Genomic DNA, 18,837 nt, shown 5'->3' with positions numbered 1-18,837 from the left:
TGATATATCGTTTTGATTGGTGGGTTGGCTTTATCGCAGACTTTGATTAGGCAATCTGTGAACAGCCTGTGACAGACCTGTTCCAGCACTGGAAGAGTGAGCCTTTGTATCCATCTGGAGCAATCTGTTTTCATCACTTCCCGTCCATACCAGTGAGATAGGGATGTGGTTTAGATTGATGCAAAGGAGTCCTCTTTTACTGTACACAGTGCTCAAACCCACACATTTATTCCCTACTGTGCCTCCAGTAGTTCTTGAATTAGTCATTGCACCCTTTGTAAGGTGTTACAAATGTTAATTAAAAGTTAGAATTACATTGTTTTCTCCTTGATAATTAATGAGTGCTGAGCTTAGAAATAGTGAAGTCTTTACATAATTTATTGACCAGAGATCACTGACAAGGTTAAAATGTGGCAACTCTGGCTGGTTGGTCCACCACTTTGGTCCAGACCGAAATATCTCAACAACAATTAGATGGATCAACAGATGTTCATGGTTCCCAGAGGATGAATCCCTCTGACTTTAGTGATCCCCTCACTCTTCAACTAGCACCATCATCAGGTCAAATTTTGCATTTGTCCAATGGTTTGCTTCATTTCTTCAGTTCTTTGTGTGAACTGAAACCAACTATCCAGCATAAACTTCATGCCATGATTAGTCAGCTGCAAAACTAGGATTTTAACTTCTTTCTGTTTTCATTATTTACACAATTATCTCTGTCATTTCTGATATGAACAACCAATTACAACATTATGATGTTGTCCAGGACTGTCAGAAAATGTGTTCCTTTATCCCTTATTTAAACAGTATCCCTCTCTTTAGATGGCTGGCTTTTCTAGTGTGGCCATTCAGAACAACTATAAATACTTAATTTCTGAAGTCAATAACAATATGTCTTGCAAACTTATGTTCGAGCCAACCCCAACCCTTGTTAGCCCATTTAAATTTCTAATTCCAATAGTTGTAATAAATGTATGTCTTCCACTATGTACTATTCCTCTAAACCCTCCAGTTTAAGTTGTAGACCAGGGGCTAGATTAACAAGTGTGAAGAGGAAGGCTGTTATGTGAGATGTTCCCTTTGTAGATCACAGGCTGGATTTGGCCTTTCTTTCCAATTAATTTAGAGGACATGATAAGGAGAGGCAAGAAATCAATATGAGCCTAAGTAAGAGAGAAAAATTAAATGAGATTCATGAGGGGGAACGCTACCTGCGCTCCATTCCCACGCCTTGATTAACAACCATTCCCTTGTCGTAAGGAAAGTTTGAACCGTTTTTTGCTTCATTCATTTATTCACAGATTGAAAAACAACCCTAAAATAACACCTTTTTTTATTATTTGGTCCCTCAAGGCTTAATAGATTTGGATCAACAAAAGCAAAGTTGTTAAGAAAGCTTGCCTTTTTTTTCTTTGAGAAATTACGCAGTTTACTAACAAGCAAGGAATACAGAAATACTTCTACTTTCAAAGAGATAAATCTCACAAAATCTCATTAGTTACTGCATCCTAGCATGACTCTTAAAAGTGGATTCCATAACATACAAAATCAATAGTCAGACCAATATTTCAACTTCTGCCTTAAACAAATGAGCATTAACTATGGACTTGATCATTTTGTACTGTAAGTCTGAGAAAACATGAAGATTTGTACTAAAATGTTAACTCTCATGCAGACCTACACACATATGCATCAATGCATTTGACAGGCTACTGGTTAGTATACAAACACCATTTACCACAGTGTCCCAGTTATACAGCATCTGTCTAAGCCTAACACAGGACATTGATTTAGTCTTGCTCCTGTGACCTTGTGCTTTTCTACACAGTTGAATCTTTGTACAAATGTACCAACTGATAATCAACCTTTATGCCCATTTTCTTTGAATCTTTGTGGTTGCTGTACTGTTGTCATCTCGTACTGACTCAGCTCTGAGACATTTTGACATTTGATCTGTGGGAAATGCAGCTGTCTTCCTCTTTTCCCAGAACTGTCAGAATTTGCTGAGTAAGTATTATCAACAATGAAGCATCAGTTTCAACATAACTGAAAGGGGCATTCCTGATATTTTACTTCCTTCCTGCTGATTAGTGCCGACATAAAAGAATTTTTTTGCACAAAATTGTCCTGATGCACACTGTTTTTCTTCATGGTGATGTAATGGTTCAGTGTGAGTCTGAGAGGGCTACATAAAAAGAAAGGAGAGAGCAAAAAAAAGAACACTGTCCTCTTTACTCCTCATTTGAGTTCACCTCTTTTCATCTCAGTCATTGTTCCCCTAATGAGAAATGCAGCTTCTGCCTCAGAGTCCACTTACCCACAAGAGGAGGCAACTGCCACGCAGCACAGAAAGATCTAATCTGGGCAGGCTTGAAAGGAGCACCATCATCACACCCAAACATAGGGAGGAGGATAATGTTTTGGTTTTTTTTCTATTCACCCCTTTCAAATTGCTGCATGGTAACAACCTCAAAGAATGAGGAAAGGAAGATGGCATGAATAGAGGAATCCCCTTCTTTTGTTATTATTAATATTCAACACCATCTTCTGCAGTGGCTCCCGACAACCCCTCTGAGAATAAGATTTCATGAGTGAAACTGGGTTACAATCAAACTCTTGCTGCTGCTGAGGATGTTCTTCCCCCACTGGACATAATGTGCTGATGTGGTTTCACTTGAATGGCAGTACCAGTTTGTTTTAATCACACAGAGGAAGCCAAATAAGAGAAGAAAAAAATTAAGTGGACTTAACAACAAATAACATCTTTGTTCAGTTTGATTTTATAAGCTGGCAGGAAGTGAAGTCCTTGGCCCCCGAGGGAGGCATCTACAACACTGTCAACTTTCTCAGGAGCAGAGAGGAAGAGGAGGGAAAAACAAGAATGTCAGATGCGGACAAATAAAGCCTGTTCTGGGAGCCCCATGCACGAGAAAGCATGCCGTTCTTATAAATTCAATAAACACCAAAGGTTTGTGAGGGCGGCCATCCTGTCTAATAGCTTTAACGTAACTGCCCACCCCATGACTGTAGACTCAGACTGAGTTTGTTCTGGTGTCAGTGATGCCCACAGCTACTCTTAGAGTAGTAGTGCTCTATGAGTAGGTTATGGGGTCGTATATGATTATCATATCTGTGACTAATAAAGAGCCATCATACCAGAGTGCTAGTGGCTGTCTGGTTTGCTAGTTCTGTCTGTTGGTGGAGAAACCTGTCCTGCCACACTGTCAGTTTTCATTGTCATTCAAGCAATGCAGACGTACAAAAATATACCACAACTCAGTAAATAGACTAATAAAAAACACACAAGACATTTGTCACCTAGCTGAGAAGCAGTTTCAGTCAAAAACAACAAGTATCATGACCGGCCAGTCACTCAGTGAGGAGAATCAAAAGATATCTTCCATTTCAAAATAAGTCATTCTGGGAGAAAGTATTCGGGCCTTCCCTATTCTTGTCCACTTGTCTTAACCAGTGGTACCCAACCTTTTTGACTTGTAGCTTCTTAAAATGGAGCAGTGTCTACTAATGGTTGGTTTGTGAAACAACTGACCAATCAGAACTGTGCAGGTAGTACAAAGAATGGGGATGTCACCTTCCTACATTGCAAGCTAGATACCTAGCTATATCCATGGTGATAGAAATAGGCCAAAGATAGGCAATGAGCAGTACAGCTCAGCAGAAATATCAATCTTCAGTCAATGTGAAAAAGTTAACTGCTCCTTGCAAACACTACAATAACTTCTATGTTGAGTGAAAATAAGATTACTGAGAAATCTGTGTCACTCGTTCATGATTGGTTAGGACAGAACCAAACAAAGTAAAAATAAATATAATTTTCTGTCCAAGAAATCTTTTTTTTTTTTTTTTCCTTTTTCGTCTCATTCCTTTAATCACTTGGTGACCCTGCAGATCTTTCCTCCGACCCATTAAGGGATTCTGACCCACAGGTTTGGAACCACAGATCTAAATAACCAGTCTGAACAACTCTATGTAAGTAACCACTTCCATATTTGGGAATCTAGTCTCAGTTGCGCATTTTTAGTCCCGCAATAGACCTACATCAAGGTAAACTATGACTGATTAATTCTGATATTGTAACTAATCTCTTACATCATAAGTATGATAAAACTACTCGTTTCAGTAACGTATGATCACAGGTACCTGTTGTGTCCAGATCTGTAGCTTTCTTCATGTCTAATAGCACCTGGTTTCACAGTGGATCAGCAAGTACAGAGGCCAAACTGGCCCTCAGCTTCACTTACATTCTTACTGGAGAGCAGAGACAGGAATGACAGCAGTGGAGACATGAAACTAGAGACTAAATAGACTACAGACACAGAAAAAAACAATGGACAAACAGTTATTACTAAAACCATTATTTTTGATATGTTAGCTCTGTTTATCTATTTTTCTGATTTCTATCATTTTTCATCAGTTAACTTTAAGATGGCAGCACTGAACAGTTTTGTAATGCTAACAGGCATGAAGAGAGACTGGATGCACTTCTAGTGGACCAACTGTATCTAACATTATCTGAGAATAAGTGTTTAATTATGGACTGATTTAAAGCATACATTCCATTGTTTCTTTATGGGTCTGGATCACACCATTCAAGCTGTACATACAGAGACGTTAGAACTGAGGCAAGACAAATCAAACAGAAGAAAAAAGTGTGTATCAGCAGGAGTGAGGCTGACAAGGAGGACGACTGGAGCCCTGCTACACTGGGCTGTGGTCTGGAGAAGCGTGTGTGGCCGTCACCGTCACACATTCAGTGGCTGAGTCCCTGGTCCTGCGCAGGCCCATGTACAGTCTCTCATCCAGGTTAGCAGTCAGTTTGTCTGTGAGCTCTGCTGTGATGGTTTGCGGGCCGTAGCCTGTGGAGTCGGGCAGCTGAGGGGGCGAGCTCTCGTCCGGAGGCTCGGGGGGGAGTCCTGACTGTTTGCTGTCCTCCTGAAGGTCAGGGTGCCCTTCATCTTTCTCTGACATGGAGGGATGAGGAGGTGGAGGAGAGGAGGAGGTGTGGTCCTCAGTGTTTCTGACAGTGACGCCCTGCTCCCTGTCCTTGCCCCCATCCTCAATGGCTGTAGGCTGTACCTTTGGAGTGTCAGGAGTGCTGCCGGTCCCATCGCTGGTCTCCTCATCAGGAGCACTGACAATGCGGGGCAGGGTGCTGTGGTAGCTCGTGTCCAGTGGGTAGTTTACACTGTCACCCCTCCGTAGTGGGGTCCGTTGTCTCTCAAAGGAGGACTGGAAGTGTCTGACACCAGGGTCGCTCCACTGCTTGTGCCGCTGCCACTGTTTGCGGAGGTGGATTCGGGACCGGTGTTTCCTTAGCGGCGACTCCTGCTGATCAAACTGAGGGTCATGGCGGAGAAACTCATGGAATAACGCGTCCGTCTTCTCATCTATGCTGTAGTCTCGTCGGTGCAAGGTTGGTGGTTGAGGTGAAGGTTGTACAGCCTCTGGAGGTGTGAGCATCTGACCATATGGGAACCAACTCAGTGAACCAGCACCTGTTTCTATGGAAACTCCTCCACTGGCACCCAACAACTCATCTTCTGGCTCCTCCTCAAAGAGATGAGACTCAAAGCTGTCACCAATAGTGCCAGATCGACCTGCGTTGGTGAAGTGGTGCCTTTTCTCGTGGGCTGTCCTGTCCTTAGGGCTGCCATTGATGCTGCTGCTCCCAAACAATCGCAGCTCTTCTGGGCCTCGAGATGGAGCCTCTATCGATGCATAGCCGCTGTCCATCTGCAGCAGTTTACGAGTCCCTGTTTCTCCATCACTACTCCCTCTCTCTGATTCTGTGCTTTTCTGTTTCCTCTTTTGTCCATCCTTCATCCCCAACCTCTCATCCATATACAACAAAAAGCCCTTGTCGTCCTCTCCACCCTCTGCCTCATCCCCTAAATCCTGGGATGGGTAGCTGGGTAGCCCTCCTCTTTCTGTCTCTGTGCGTCCACCCAGTGAACACACACTGTCAGCATCACTGCAGACAGAGTTCCTGTCATTGTTGCTGCTCTGATCAGAGGCGGCGTACTGTTCCAGTGTTGCGCGAAGGGTCCAGATGTCTCTGTAAAGTGACTGGGGGTCCTGGGGATCTAGGGGGTCCAGGGGGTCGGCGCCTTCCCTTCTAGCCAAGTTCAGTGCTTCCTCTTGGGGATCAGGGGATAGGCCAATCACCCCTGGTCCTCCATGGCTGCAGCGGGGCTCCACCATCACCTCTACCTCTACTCTGTAGAGTGCACACAGGGATGGAGGGATGAGATAAAATTAAAGAAATAAGGAGAGAGGGAAGGGGGGAAACACAGACACAGACATGCAAAACAAGTGTCAGTGTTAGAGCTTACCTAAATAACACATTCGTCTGTGACATGGCTGTGTTCACAGTGCACAGAATGATTTTCATGACTGGCAATGGCTGCTGTTGCATGTCCTTAAACTAAAGTCAATAAAAGCTGAATAATGAAAACAAGTGTGCTTGAAAGTTCTCAGAAATCCTCTGCTTTAACTTGGGACAGCAAATTTAAAGAATGCATACTGCATGGAACATCACTGGAGAGATAACAGTTGCAATAAACTATGAACAAGCGTGAGGATCATCAAATTTCTTAGCTCACGGCAGCTTCTCAGAAATTGCAAACAAACATCTGCAAACATGCACAGGAAATACCCGGAAATACTGATTTAATCTAATCTAATATTCAGATAAAGGAAATAAATAGTTATATAAGAAGATATTTTTGTTGTTTAACCTAATATTCGGCAAAAACTGTGTTACTGTAATTGCAAACTTAAAATAACAAAATCACAGTGACCTTTGCCCTTTTGCAGACATCATGACATTATCAGACCATGTCAGCGATGGAATGGTTTCCTAAGCCAAATATAACTCCTGCGTCCCAATTCTCCACCCCACTCTCCTAGAAAAAGTGCACTCTGGGAATCCCCTACATCTGGTTTTGAAAGAACTCTTGTTTGAAGGGATCTTATTATATGCATATAATAGTCAAATAGTAGCTGCAGTCAGCCAGCATGGAGTGTTTCTAATTAAATGTCATAGCAAAACAATCTAATCTAAAAATGACAAGAGGGCACTTTTCGAAACATAATTTTCTATGTTTCCATATTTTTCTGTGACTTAGAGTTCAGAGTTTTCTGTAATGCAATTTCACCCAGGCTATAAACGCACACTTTTATGTTAAGGCAAAGTGGTGGAGAATCGTATCCTACTTCTTTATTACTACTATATGTTTTCTAGCTGCTGTAAAGAAATGAGTGCAAGGCAGCAAAGCAGTGGACAGGATGAATGGCAAGGGAATTAAAGATACCTGCCGAGGGAGGGGGGTGGTGTAGAAGGAGGTGAGAGGAGGCGTGTAGTGGGCTGGCTGGGACAGTAGGTGACGTCCTGGGTGCGGGCGATGTACTGGATGAGGTCTATGTGGTGTGCGTCATTGTCGTCCTGGTCCATGCTCTCGCTAGCGGCTCGCTGGCGCTGGAACTGTCTCCTCTTTGGAGAGCCTGGCTCGCACCAAACACGGGGAGAGAGCAGTGAGTTATACAGGTTGTGTAACAGCAGGCAGAAGTGAAGTGACACTTAATTCATGAGAAAGCTTCCATCAACTGTTGAGGTCTCTGAGGGGGATTTGGTGATACTTTTTTTTGGTCCGTTGGAATGATAGAGGACTTGAGCCTGAGGAAGAGCAGGGAGAAGTGTGTGTGTGTATAGGATGAAGGGGATCGGCAGGGAGGATTCACTCAGGGGCTCAAATTGACTTGGAAAGCCCAATCTTTGCGTCACTGAGCCATCTGTCTTGTATGTGTGTGTGTCTTTGTGTATATCCGACTCTTTGCAGCCAAGAGGCATCTCACAGTTGGTTGCTGGAGCCCCCCGCTTAACCACTGTCTATTTACCAGATGAGAATATTGCCAAAAATATATAAGGCACAAATAACTAGAAAAAATACACCGAAGAAAGAAATTATGAACAGTATGACTTTATTTTCCCAGTTATGATTATGACAAAGAACCACAAAGCATTCCTTCACTGCTTTGCTGCATTGGCACAGCTTGTTCCTAAAAATAATACAACAGAAATACATGTCAAGAAGCCATTACCTCTGGTGTCCAGACTCGAGGCTCTCTGGCTGCTGTCCAGCTTCCATTTCTTGATCTTGAAGTAGGGACTCGCCCCCTCCAGACTAGCATGGCGCCTCAGTTTAGTGAAGAATTGTAGCATGGGCCCCTGGCTTCCTGCACCGCCACCAGCAGGAGGGGCACTGCTACCCACCGTGGCCCCCTCTCCAACACTAACACTGCTGCCTCTGCCCCGGGGCCCAGCTCCCATCATCTCGATCTGGGCAGAGAAAGAGAGAGACATGATAAGAAAGAAAACCTGCCAGACTAGTGGTCTGTGTCTAATCCTCTCTGACAGTGATGTTCCACACGGGCTTTCTTGTTTACCCATCAACCATCACTCTTGTTGGTCCTCCCTCAGGCTCTGTGACCCTCTAATGTCCATGTGGATGACTCACTGCTTGGCTGGCTGGTTGATGTACTGACTGGCTGACTTAAGAAAATTTATCACTTTACAAATGATTAACTCCACAAACTTCACGTTGACCTCGCTACTACTCTTGTGTAATAGTGTGGAGATCAACATGGAGCTTTTACAGGTGATTTGTATGCACACTCACTACTTGTGAGCTTTTTGCACTCATGTTTTTTTAATGCCTGGCTTTTCAGCAAAATAATCATTGTGACTTGCCTACATTTTTTCAACAAAATTGTGAAAATTAGTTCATACCTGATGTGAAATATTGTTTATTTTACAATAACTGGAGGTAACTTACAGAGCTGGAGCTAGGCTCTTTAGCACTGAGTGCTATAGTGTTCTCGCTGAAGCTGGTGTCCACCACAGAGTTGAGAGCATCTCCAGGGAGGGCACAGCTGGGATTGACACTCAGGCTGGTCAACGCTGTTTGTGGAAGGGGGCACAGCATTGGCTGCAGGAAAGAACACAAGGTAAAGGTATACTTTTATCCTTTTTGAATCATTTTTTTTAAAAGCCCTGTTAATAAGTCCAGTCATGCACAATCATGCAACCACAGTCTACTGTACTGCAGCTTAGTTGCTGCACTTCCAAAGTATGTTTTCATATTTAGGTAAAGTATTAAGGTAAGTTTTCCAGTCTAGATTCCCTCCTCAGCTGACAGCCCAGTACCAGTGATTCAATATCCTTACTTAAATAGGAAATCAATGTGCAGGCCCTGTTGAAATGAGCAGGCAAAGGGATCCTTGATCGTTGCGTTTGGTTACATTAGGCTGATACATTTTCTCGCCCTGACCCGAGTGATTGATGTTCTAATTGGCCCCGATCAGGACTAATGATACATCAAGACAAATGGCAGGTCAAGGCTGTCACCTGGAAGATGGAAAGTGCTGACTTAGCAACAGGGCGTGTTGTCATAGTGATGGTGTTCTCGGCCGAGTCGCACTCATGGATGGTGACTATCTTGAGGGCTGGGGGAGGGATGTGCAGGTGTGTGAGGCGGGCGTTCTTCAGGTGGTGAAAGTCACCCTCGGTCAGCGTGTACCTGAGGTGCAAAACACAAAGTCCAATAAAAAGCTATAAAAATTGTGCCTGTTGAGACGTAGGTTGCATATATTCTTGATTACAGCTTATTCTTGCACAATAGGCAAATGGCCAATTTCAAACCCATCACAGCTACTCTGGATTCTGCATTTAGCCCAATAGAATAATTCAAATAAAAATTTGCATATCAGGCTCAGGGCTTTCACAGAAAAATAGGGCAGTAAAATAATGAGAAAGGGGGAGGGCTCTTTGTGTCCACATCGGACATAATTCATCCTGAATTACACAAACACAAACATACAAGTGAAACAGATGCAGTCAAATATGTACATTGTTTGATCTCAGAGTAAAGCTATGAACATTCATGGGAGGTGAACACTGAGTAAAAAGCAGAGATCTGTAAATGTGGGGTTCTGTGTCTGAGTTGGCTTTCTGACCTGCGGCCCTTCTCCTGGGTCTTCTTGCCATGATCGAAGAGTGCGGCCTCATTGAAGGAGACACGACGGCCTGTGGTGCCCGTGGAGAGGAAGCGCTCTGTCTCTTGGTCATGTGAGCTGGCCATTGACAGGCAGTCTGACTCATCCACCCTGATGGTGATTTCTACCCAGTGAAATAGGAAAAAGAGGACAGAAGACATAGACTATTAAGTGGATAGATGGATGAAGGAAGAGCAAGAGCAGGAGGTGATGGCAAAGAAAGACTGAAGTGCACTTAGTGCTTACTTGTTGCTCATTGAAAATAATGTATTTAAAGTCAGTCAGTGCACTCAGAATTTTTAGGTATGCAAACTGTGTGGCTCTAAGGAAATTGGTCTGCGGGTTGTAAGGGTACAACATGTCTCCAAATCCCTGGCCGACCTCAAATCAACCTCAAATTTTTAACCATGGTTGTGTTCATGTCTTGTTTTTTTTTTTTTTTTCAAAATTACCAAAATGATCCGAGGGGTCTGCAATCTCAGGGTTATTATCAATCTTGAGCTATTTAAACTAGCCTAACTTTTACCTCAGCCGTGATCACTTTATTGGTTCAGTCCTCTGGTATTGCAACACCAGACCAGAGTCATTACAACCCTTGTGGCTGGGTTTGCCTTGAATAGTCTTAACAACATTCATGGTCCCCTGAGGATGAATCCTACTGATTTTGCTGATCTCCTGACTTTTCATTAAGTGTCAGCAGTAGGTCAAAATGTCCACTTATCCAGGGTTAGACTGAAATATCTCAAAATCTACAACATGGTTTATCACCAAATTTCATACAGACATTCATACTTACCAGATGATGAGTCCTACTGACTTTGGTGATCTCTTGATGTTTTTGCATAAAATAGCTCAATAACTATTGGATGGATTACCTTTAGCAACACACATTCATGTTCCCCTTGAGATCAAACTTTGGTGTTCTTCTGACTTTTTTTTTGCTTGTACTTTGGTTTATGACCAAATACCCACAAGACTAATGTCATTCCCATCTGCCTCAGCTATACTTTGTGTTTGGAGCTAATTAGTTAAAGTTAGCACACTAACATACTAAAATAATAACGTCTTATTCTTATTGTTAATGTTAGCATTTAGCTATACTTAAGTATAGCCTCACAGAGCTGTTAGCATGGTTGTAGATTCTCAGTCTTGGTTTGTCACATTTTGTATTCACACTTTGGCCCAGAGAACAGGTGATGTTTCATCTAATACTAAAGCTCAAGCAAAGGTCTGCTTTAAGTGGTCGTGCCATGGTGACAAAGGGGCTCATGGCACTGACCATGGCACACAATGTCCACGGTTCAAGTCTGCCCACGGAGACCTCAACTGTATATAACTCCTTATCTCTTTCTACTCATTTCCTGTTATCTTTCAACTGTGTACTAAAGACATAATTATATTTCAGAAGTCTATCTGAAGTGAACCAACAACTGCTACACTGTTTAGAACTGTGTATAAACATGTTCATGAACACTGTTCAGACATCTTTGTGATGGATGGGTAGGTTAATATGGCAAACTGCTGACTGGAAAAATTAAAACAAAAAGCCTTATAAAAGCAGTACGATGCCAAACTGAGGCTGCCTTTTAATAAATAAGTTTCATTGGAAAGTACAGTCACTGGTCCCAAAATGCCAAAATGTGTTCCAGGAGTGGCACAGCTACTTAAACTAATTGGGTTGAGAACACAATACTGTAATGGAATAGACATTACACATTTGTGCTGATGCTATAAAAATATCCATGCTTCCGTCAATCCAATCCCTCCCAGACTCCCTGAGTCCATTACTCCTCCCTCTCTTAGTTATTCCCCTCTTTATCTGTTTCTCTATCCTTACATCTCTCTCTCTCTGCTCATTTTTCCTCTTACCATGGGTGGGCTGAGACTCCTCCACGTAGATGGTGTTGGTTTTCTCAGGGTCATCGCTGGCCCTGGGACACACAGAAGCATTCAGATCAATAGGGTGACATGATTACCCCTGAAGTCTGTCTTTCATCTGTCAGATCCCACTGATGTGGACAGCCACACTGGCAACCACAGTGATCGGCTGGACCACTGTTTGACCTTTCTGTTCAGCAGGAGTTTACATACACATAGAGGGCTACAGTTTAAATGTTCACTATGCTGTTTGTCTAAGTAGCTGCCTGCCCGGCCGTATAATCAGTGAGGGCCTAAACCATTGCCAGTAACTTGATAACCTTCAGGGCTTGGGGACCTCTTGAACGGATAAAGCATGCTGCTTTATTGGATTGCATGTTTCCACTCCTCTTTAAGGACATGTAAAAAAAACACAATAAAGGTCATATTGTTTAGGGGATGGAGTGTACATTCTTATGTTAGAATTTTTTTTTCTGTTAACCCTCCTGTTTAAACATCTTTAATAGCTGTTGATGCTCCATAGTGCTTCTTAAATTTCTCCATCCACCTAGATCTGTGCTTCTTTTTGTCTTTCATTTCCTCTGTTGCTCCTGCTTTGTGTGTGTGTGTGTGTGTGTGTGCATGTGTGTGTGTGTGTGTGTATTCCCCGAGTGCACACAGGGCTGGGTTGAGAAGCTAGATTAATCACCGCCGATGGCTGCTATGAAATCTCATTACACTCATCATTTGTACCAGTCTGCCCGATTCTCCTCCTGCTCTCCCTCGGCAAGCCTCGCCTTTTCACGGCTCAGCCTCCCTGCTCTCTGTTTATCTGCATCTAGCTGGTGCGCTCTCATACATTCAAGAGTACGTGCTTATGAGTGCTGCTGTAGAGAGGGACAAAGTGACTGGAGGGTAGCCATGTTACTGCTGAATGAACACAGATGAATCACAAATAAATGAGCATGAATATTGAATGTGCTACCACCAAGGTGTTTTCATAACAGCCCCACTGAGGGTCCCAACACTCACACAGCTGACACTGTTAATGAGTGAATGCAGTGTGTTGTGCTGCATTAGTAGGGCTACCATAGTTTTTTTTTCACACGTACTGCGATAAAGCTTTCTTTCACTGTAAAGATGGTTTAATTTGTTCAATGGATCACTGTATTGTCTGGCAGTGCCATCATACTGAAGATGGGTTTGGGATTCACTTGGGTGGAGTAAACAGGAAGAAGTTAGCTTTGTTTGCAATTACAATGAGCCTTATCCATTATGTAAATATACACATTCTATGTCAGTACTGGTTTGTCACAGTTGCATGTGAGCTCAAGGAGAACTGTCTGCCTGCCAACAAACTGTGTATCCTTGTGTCTGTGTGCACCAGCGTGCTTTCATGCAACACCTGTGCACCTGGATCTGCAGACTAAACTACCTTCATGAAGAAAAACATCTTCAGTTTTTGTTGAACCTGCATGGGGGTTCATTTAAGTTTGTGCGAATTCTCAGGGCTGTAGAGTTGGGTTTTATTGTGTTGGACTGCAGCATCGGAGGTTTGAAGGGATAGAATAACAAGGCCACCAGGCAATATTAAACAGCATATTATAATGAAATCCAATACAACATCGCCACATTCTGTAGCCTCAAAATTACCATAAACGAACACCTCTACTGCACTGTGTCAACAAAAACTGAACAGACCTCTTAACGTTATCATCTGTTGCAGGACTCTTGTTATTAAACTATACACCCTTGAAATCAGCCCTCGACTGCTGGTTACTTATAGGGTTTTGGAGTTTATGTAATGATGGACTCTTTATGCCATGCTTACTCTTTTTTAAGTCACTCACAGTTCACTGCCAGACTGCTGAATGTAATACTTAATTTTTGTACTGCACCTGTCACAGCATTGCCCTCCTCGACAGCAGCGACGGCAGGCGATGAGGAGGACAGAGATGAAGATCAGCATTCCTACCAGGAAGATGGAGAGGATCACCAGGAGGAGCACATAGCCATCTTGCTGCTCCTCCACCTCAAACGGGATTTCCTGAGATAAAAAATAAACCATTAATTAGATAGATAGATAGATAGATAGATAGATAGATAGATAGATAGATAGATAGATAGATAGATAGATAGATAGATAGATAGATAGATAGATAGATAGATAGATAGATGATTGCAACTTAATTCTTCTAAATTTGTGAGTGGGCAGTGAGGAGAAGTAAAGAAGGTAACAGGAGGTGAGGTAGGTGTCTTCCTGTTCTGAGTTTGGACAGTACATATGCTGGTTTAAGAGTGAGAGGGCAAGAAAAGGCTTCCCACACAAACATCAAAGCACTGAAACCACTCATGGTGGTTAATGCAGCTCCTTTCTCAGCTCACAGCTCCCTCAAAAATTTTCACCTCTTACTCTTATTCTTGCTACACAGCCTAGATATGAAATATGGAAAGTTTTATTTCACTGCAGAACCAGAGGTGAAAAAAGAACATACAGCAACATGCTGTCAGTATGCTATTCATATAATCATACCTGATGATGGCAACTGCACCAAAAATGCATCACTGCACGTTGCAGTTTCAGTGGAGGAGATTCACAGACACTTGGTTTGCAGCATGAATATCTGGCGCCTCAACAGCAGACTAGATTCGCAGATGTTTTACCCTTCCAGTAAAACCACACAGCTTAAAGGATTGATTTAGCCCGACTGGTTGGTTGGCCTGCCTAAAATGAATCTATAAATGCAACAGTGCAATTAATCAATAAGTGCCAGGGCTATTAACCTGTCTACAGTGTACCTTAAGCTATGGGAAAGCTCTCACGTGGAGGACTGCAGCTGAGTGAATTAACCGCACAAAGAGAACCAGTAGAGACTCTATATCTTAAAATCTCCACCTCTTCATTAGAAGAAACCTTCTTAATTCCACAACAAGCAGACAGAAAGTTAACACTATGTACACCTACGCATATGTAATTTTCTACATAAGAGTGACCGACTACCACAGCAGATACATATTTTTGTTGATATTTTTGTGTCTGCACCCTTATACATTTGTTATTATGAGTCCACAATTATTCCTTAATAATAGTTCAGTACTCTAAATTACTTGTCTATTAATCTATTAATCTAGTTAGTAGCAGTGTGGAAAACCAAACTTTGAATTTATTTGGGAGTAAATGAGTAAATGACTAAATAAATAAAAGGGTCAAATCAATTCATAAAATCACAAAGAAATAAAAAACAACATGATAAAAAGTTCTATATGTATGCAAGTATGTTATATGTCGTTATGCTGTATGTACTTTCCCCTGTCACCTCCAATGAATTTTTATCACATTAGTTACGAATATTTATCTTCAGCAGGATTTATTTAAGTTAATGTCAACAAGCGTATTTTCTATTTGCAGTATAATGAGTATGTGTAATAATTTAATCACCCAATTACTATTGATTTGTTTGTATATTATATAGATTTAAATACATTAAATTCTCTGAATTTCCTTTCTGTGTTTTAACTTTTCCATCGAAAACTGACTCTTTGTGCCCATATAGGCTACAGAACAGGGCTTGAAACTGTATTAATAAAATGATAGGTGGCAACACGAGTTGGGAGTAAAGAGAAGCTTATATAATGATAACAGAAATTGGATATTACAATAATGATCTTAAAGGTGTCAGGGAGTGTTATGCTGAACTCTGTGATGGAGAATGCACAGCAAGTGTTAATGAGCGCTGGACTCTGACGTCACACTGTAATATCTCTGTGAGGGGAAATTAAAGCTGAGATTAGATCAGAGATTTAATTATTTCAGGTCCAGGTCAGGATGTTCTCTATTAGCCAGTCAATCGGCCAGAAAAGAATATGAGGCAAAGTATGGTTCTGGTGGTGAGCTGGATACAACACACACACACACACACACACACACACACACACACACACACACAGGAAGTTTGAGAATAAGCTAGTGGTGAAAGGCAGACTTACTGTGGAGTTTTTTGGTAGGATGTTCCAGACGGTAGACTCATTGCTCATGGTCCAGGCCGACTAGAGAGTCCCCCTGAGAGATAACACATGCACACACACACACACACACACACACACACCGAGGAAATGACTGTTACTGTTGCTGTTAATCCAATCACAAAGTTAACCGCCATAGAGAGTGCAGTTTATCTGTATTAACAAATCCAGACATACTGTGCATGTAAACATGAAACAAAACTTCTCTGAAGACACAGAATAATGAATGTTAGTGCAGTCCACTAATACATAGCAAATTAACATATATATCACTCTGTATAATATGGTAGAAAATGTCCATTGCAGCAGAAAAATCTTGTTGCATCTTAAACAGCCCTGAAAGACTGCAAGAAGAAGCAGAAACCTAATCTATGTGTGTACGGCATGTGATTGTGGGCATGCGCTGAATCCCACAGAAGATGCAAATGGTAGCATCTTGCCTGTAAATCATCACCCATAATTCCTTATCAGCCCAAAGACTCTATCTACCTCCCACACACACATGAGTACACACAGAGAACAGGGAGAAACACCAGCTCTTACTGAACAGCAGCTGAGTTTCACCGCGGCTGCTGATATGATGCTACAGATCATAGCCATTCATACTGCTGCTTCTGCACCAAACGCCTACACACACACACACACACACACACACACCCAGGATTAATCTACTCACCCATCAGGGGACAAGCAACATGCCAGCAGCACTCAGCACTGCTTGCTCGCCTGCCAGTCACTGCAGCACTCAACTTCAGCACCACAACCTGTAAGCTATTGCCGAGCTCTTTGATGCCAGCCTGTCTAATTCCCTGAATCTACCGTCCAAGCATGAAAACTGTTAACGGGAAACACATCAGGCTGTGACCAAAATGCTTTCCTTTGCTGCGCTGCACCCACATCCTGCTTTCTACCAGCCCAGTAGCCTTACCCTGATGGAGGGCAGTGCGCAGCAGCAGCTCTGGATGTGTGTGTGTCAGGCTGTGGCTCAGGAGTCTCCTCCTCAGCTCCCTTGCTGCATCCTCAGCACTTCAGCCCACCCAGCTGACTGAGCCTGAGCGGCAGTGTTTCCTCCTCAGGGCTGGCCCGCTGGCCTCGGAGCAACAGGACGGCAGTGCTGCATGGCTGATAACAAACATACATACAGCAGGATTAATGTTCAATTATTCAGTTGTTTGTGTGGATAAGTTTTACATCACGTAAGTGCCAGCAGTCAACAAACGCACATCAAAGACAGGCTTCCCTGCACAGTCTGTTTCAGTAGCGATGATCATTGAAAAATGCTCAGTTCTCAATAGTTTCATATGGAATAACATAAAACTTCATAACATTTTCTTTTTTGAATTAAGAAAGCTAAATATGCCCCACTGTATTCATTAAATTGAATAAAACACTTTGTTTGAAATAACAGGTAAACTAATTACACATCCACATTAGCCCTCTCTAAGTATTAAGTAAAATAAAAGGAAAATAAAGATATTCATGAAAGCAAGCTATAAAAATCTATTTAGCCTAACACTTGCTTACTCCTGTGGTGTTGCAGTCCCTGAGGATTGCTGTATTGATTAGTAGGCTGAGCAGATGGTGAGACATGGGTGTCCCAGCAATGCCATATCCCGTCATGCTTAACAAAATTTCGGTGTATGCCAGCTGCACCACTGGCATCATGCTGGTGTGTCGTTGTTAATTCCAGCAGCCTTTTTTACAATTCATCCCATAAGATAATTACTTCAACAACGGTTTTATTTTGGACCCCTGCATTAACTTGTTTATAGTGAGAAATGCTTGCACAAAAGAAAACATCCCGCCTCTCAATGCTCGCTACCGCAGCATTTTTTCTCCGGAACGAAATAATGAGCATCGGCTCTGCCACTGGCAGCTGTTTCCTTGTGGAGGTTTAGCTCATAAAATCTTTTGCAAGAATGTAAAATTACACCACACTGCGCGATGAAATGTAGCCAATTGCAGCCTTAAAAAAAAAACCAACAAAAAAACAACAACAACAACAAAAAAAAAAACCGGATGAAAAGCAGCTGGACTCGGAGAGCGCAGCGAGCTTGTTAAAAACAGCATCTTGATCATTCGCGGGCGCTTATGATCTTCATCAGCCCGGTGGCTCACGATTTGAACTGGCTGCACAAACAGGCAGACACGCAGGCATGCAAGCGAGGGAAGCACTCACCTACTCAACCGGCCCGGTCCAGGCAGGGGTGGAGGGGCAGAGCCAATAACGCGAAACTCCTCTGTGAACGCTTTAATGTGGATTTTAAAGCTAAAAGTATTTATGAATGAAACCCCACTGCTTAAGACACGCCCACCACCCAGTCAGAGGCGCACCATGTGACGTAACGAATGGGGCAGAGCTGAGTGACTGGGGGGGGGGGGGGGGGGGGGGGGGGGGGGGGGGTTTCTCCAGATGATCCAGATGCTGGGGGTCACTCCTCAGAGCGGCGGCAATCCCGAGGAAGAGCCAAGTGGACGTTTCCCAGTCGGTGTAAATGATAACATACCGTCTTTCTCAATTAGCCAACATTTCAGCAGCCGGGGCAAGATTTTTGTGCCCTTTCACTTCTTTTATCGGTTTGTTTTACATTAATCACACAGTCACTCGCCTGCAGATGGATGGATGAAACCTGCTCTTGAGTCTGTTAGTCTATAGGTGGGGGTGATATGGCGCCATACAAGAGGCATGTAACACATGGATTGACAGCATTGAGTCCTAGACTTGAGCATTGAGTCGCCAGCCGCTGTCGCCTGTGTAACACATGGTACAGGGGTTTTGCGCCATCTAGTGGCGGCGTGTGTTCAGCGGCTCTCTGCTCGGGCGGAGAGTAAATGTATGTAATCAACGCTTTATTAAACGTGCTACTCTCCCTCTGTTGTTCT

At 42.9% G+C, this 18,837-nt stretch overlaps 1 protein-coding gene across 1 annotated transcript; it reads right to left on the bottom strand.

Annotated features, from left to right (window-relative positions):
* Positions 1-3,851: 3,851 nt before the first annotated feature.
* On the bottom strand, positions 3,852-18,233 carry cbarpb (CACN subunit beta associated regulatory protein b). The gene is made up of 11 exons (XM_071487477.1): positions 18,134-18,233; positions 16,883-17,076; positions 15,919-15,991; positions 13,830-13,978; positions 11,944-12,005; positions 10,036-10,198; positions 9,428-9,599; positions 8,856-9,008; positions 8,122-8,359; positions 7,335-7,524; positions 3,852-6,238 (listed from the first exon to the last, which is right to left on the bottom strand). Exons 3-11 carry the CDS (start codon positions 15,964-15,966, stop codon positions 4,720-4,722), a joined length of 2,694 nt encoding a protein of 897 aa, XP_071343578.1. The 5' UTR covers positions 15,967-15,991; positions 16,883-17,076; positions 18,134-18,233; the 3' UTR covers positions 3,852-4,719.
* Positions 18,234-18,837: the final 604 nt, after the last annotated feature.

The sequence above is a fragment of the Trachinotus anak genome, unplaced genomic scaffold, assembly GCF_046630095.1.
Source record: "Trachinotus anak isolate AG129_WGS33_773 ecotype Australia unplaced genomic scaffold, CSIRO_AGI_Tana_v1 ptg000010l, whole genome shotgun sequence".
Taxonomy (NCBI): domain Eukaryota; kingdom Metazoa; phylum Chordata; class Actinopteri; order Carangiformes; family Carangidae; genus Trachinotus; species Trachinotus anak.
Note: the sequence above shows the minus strand (reverse complement) of the source record. Positions and strands in the feature narration are given on the sequence as shown.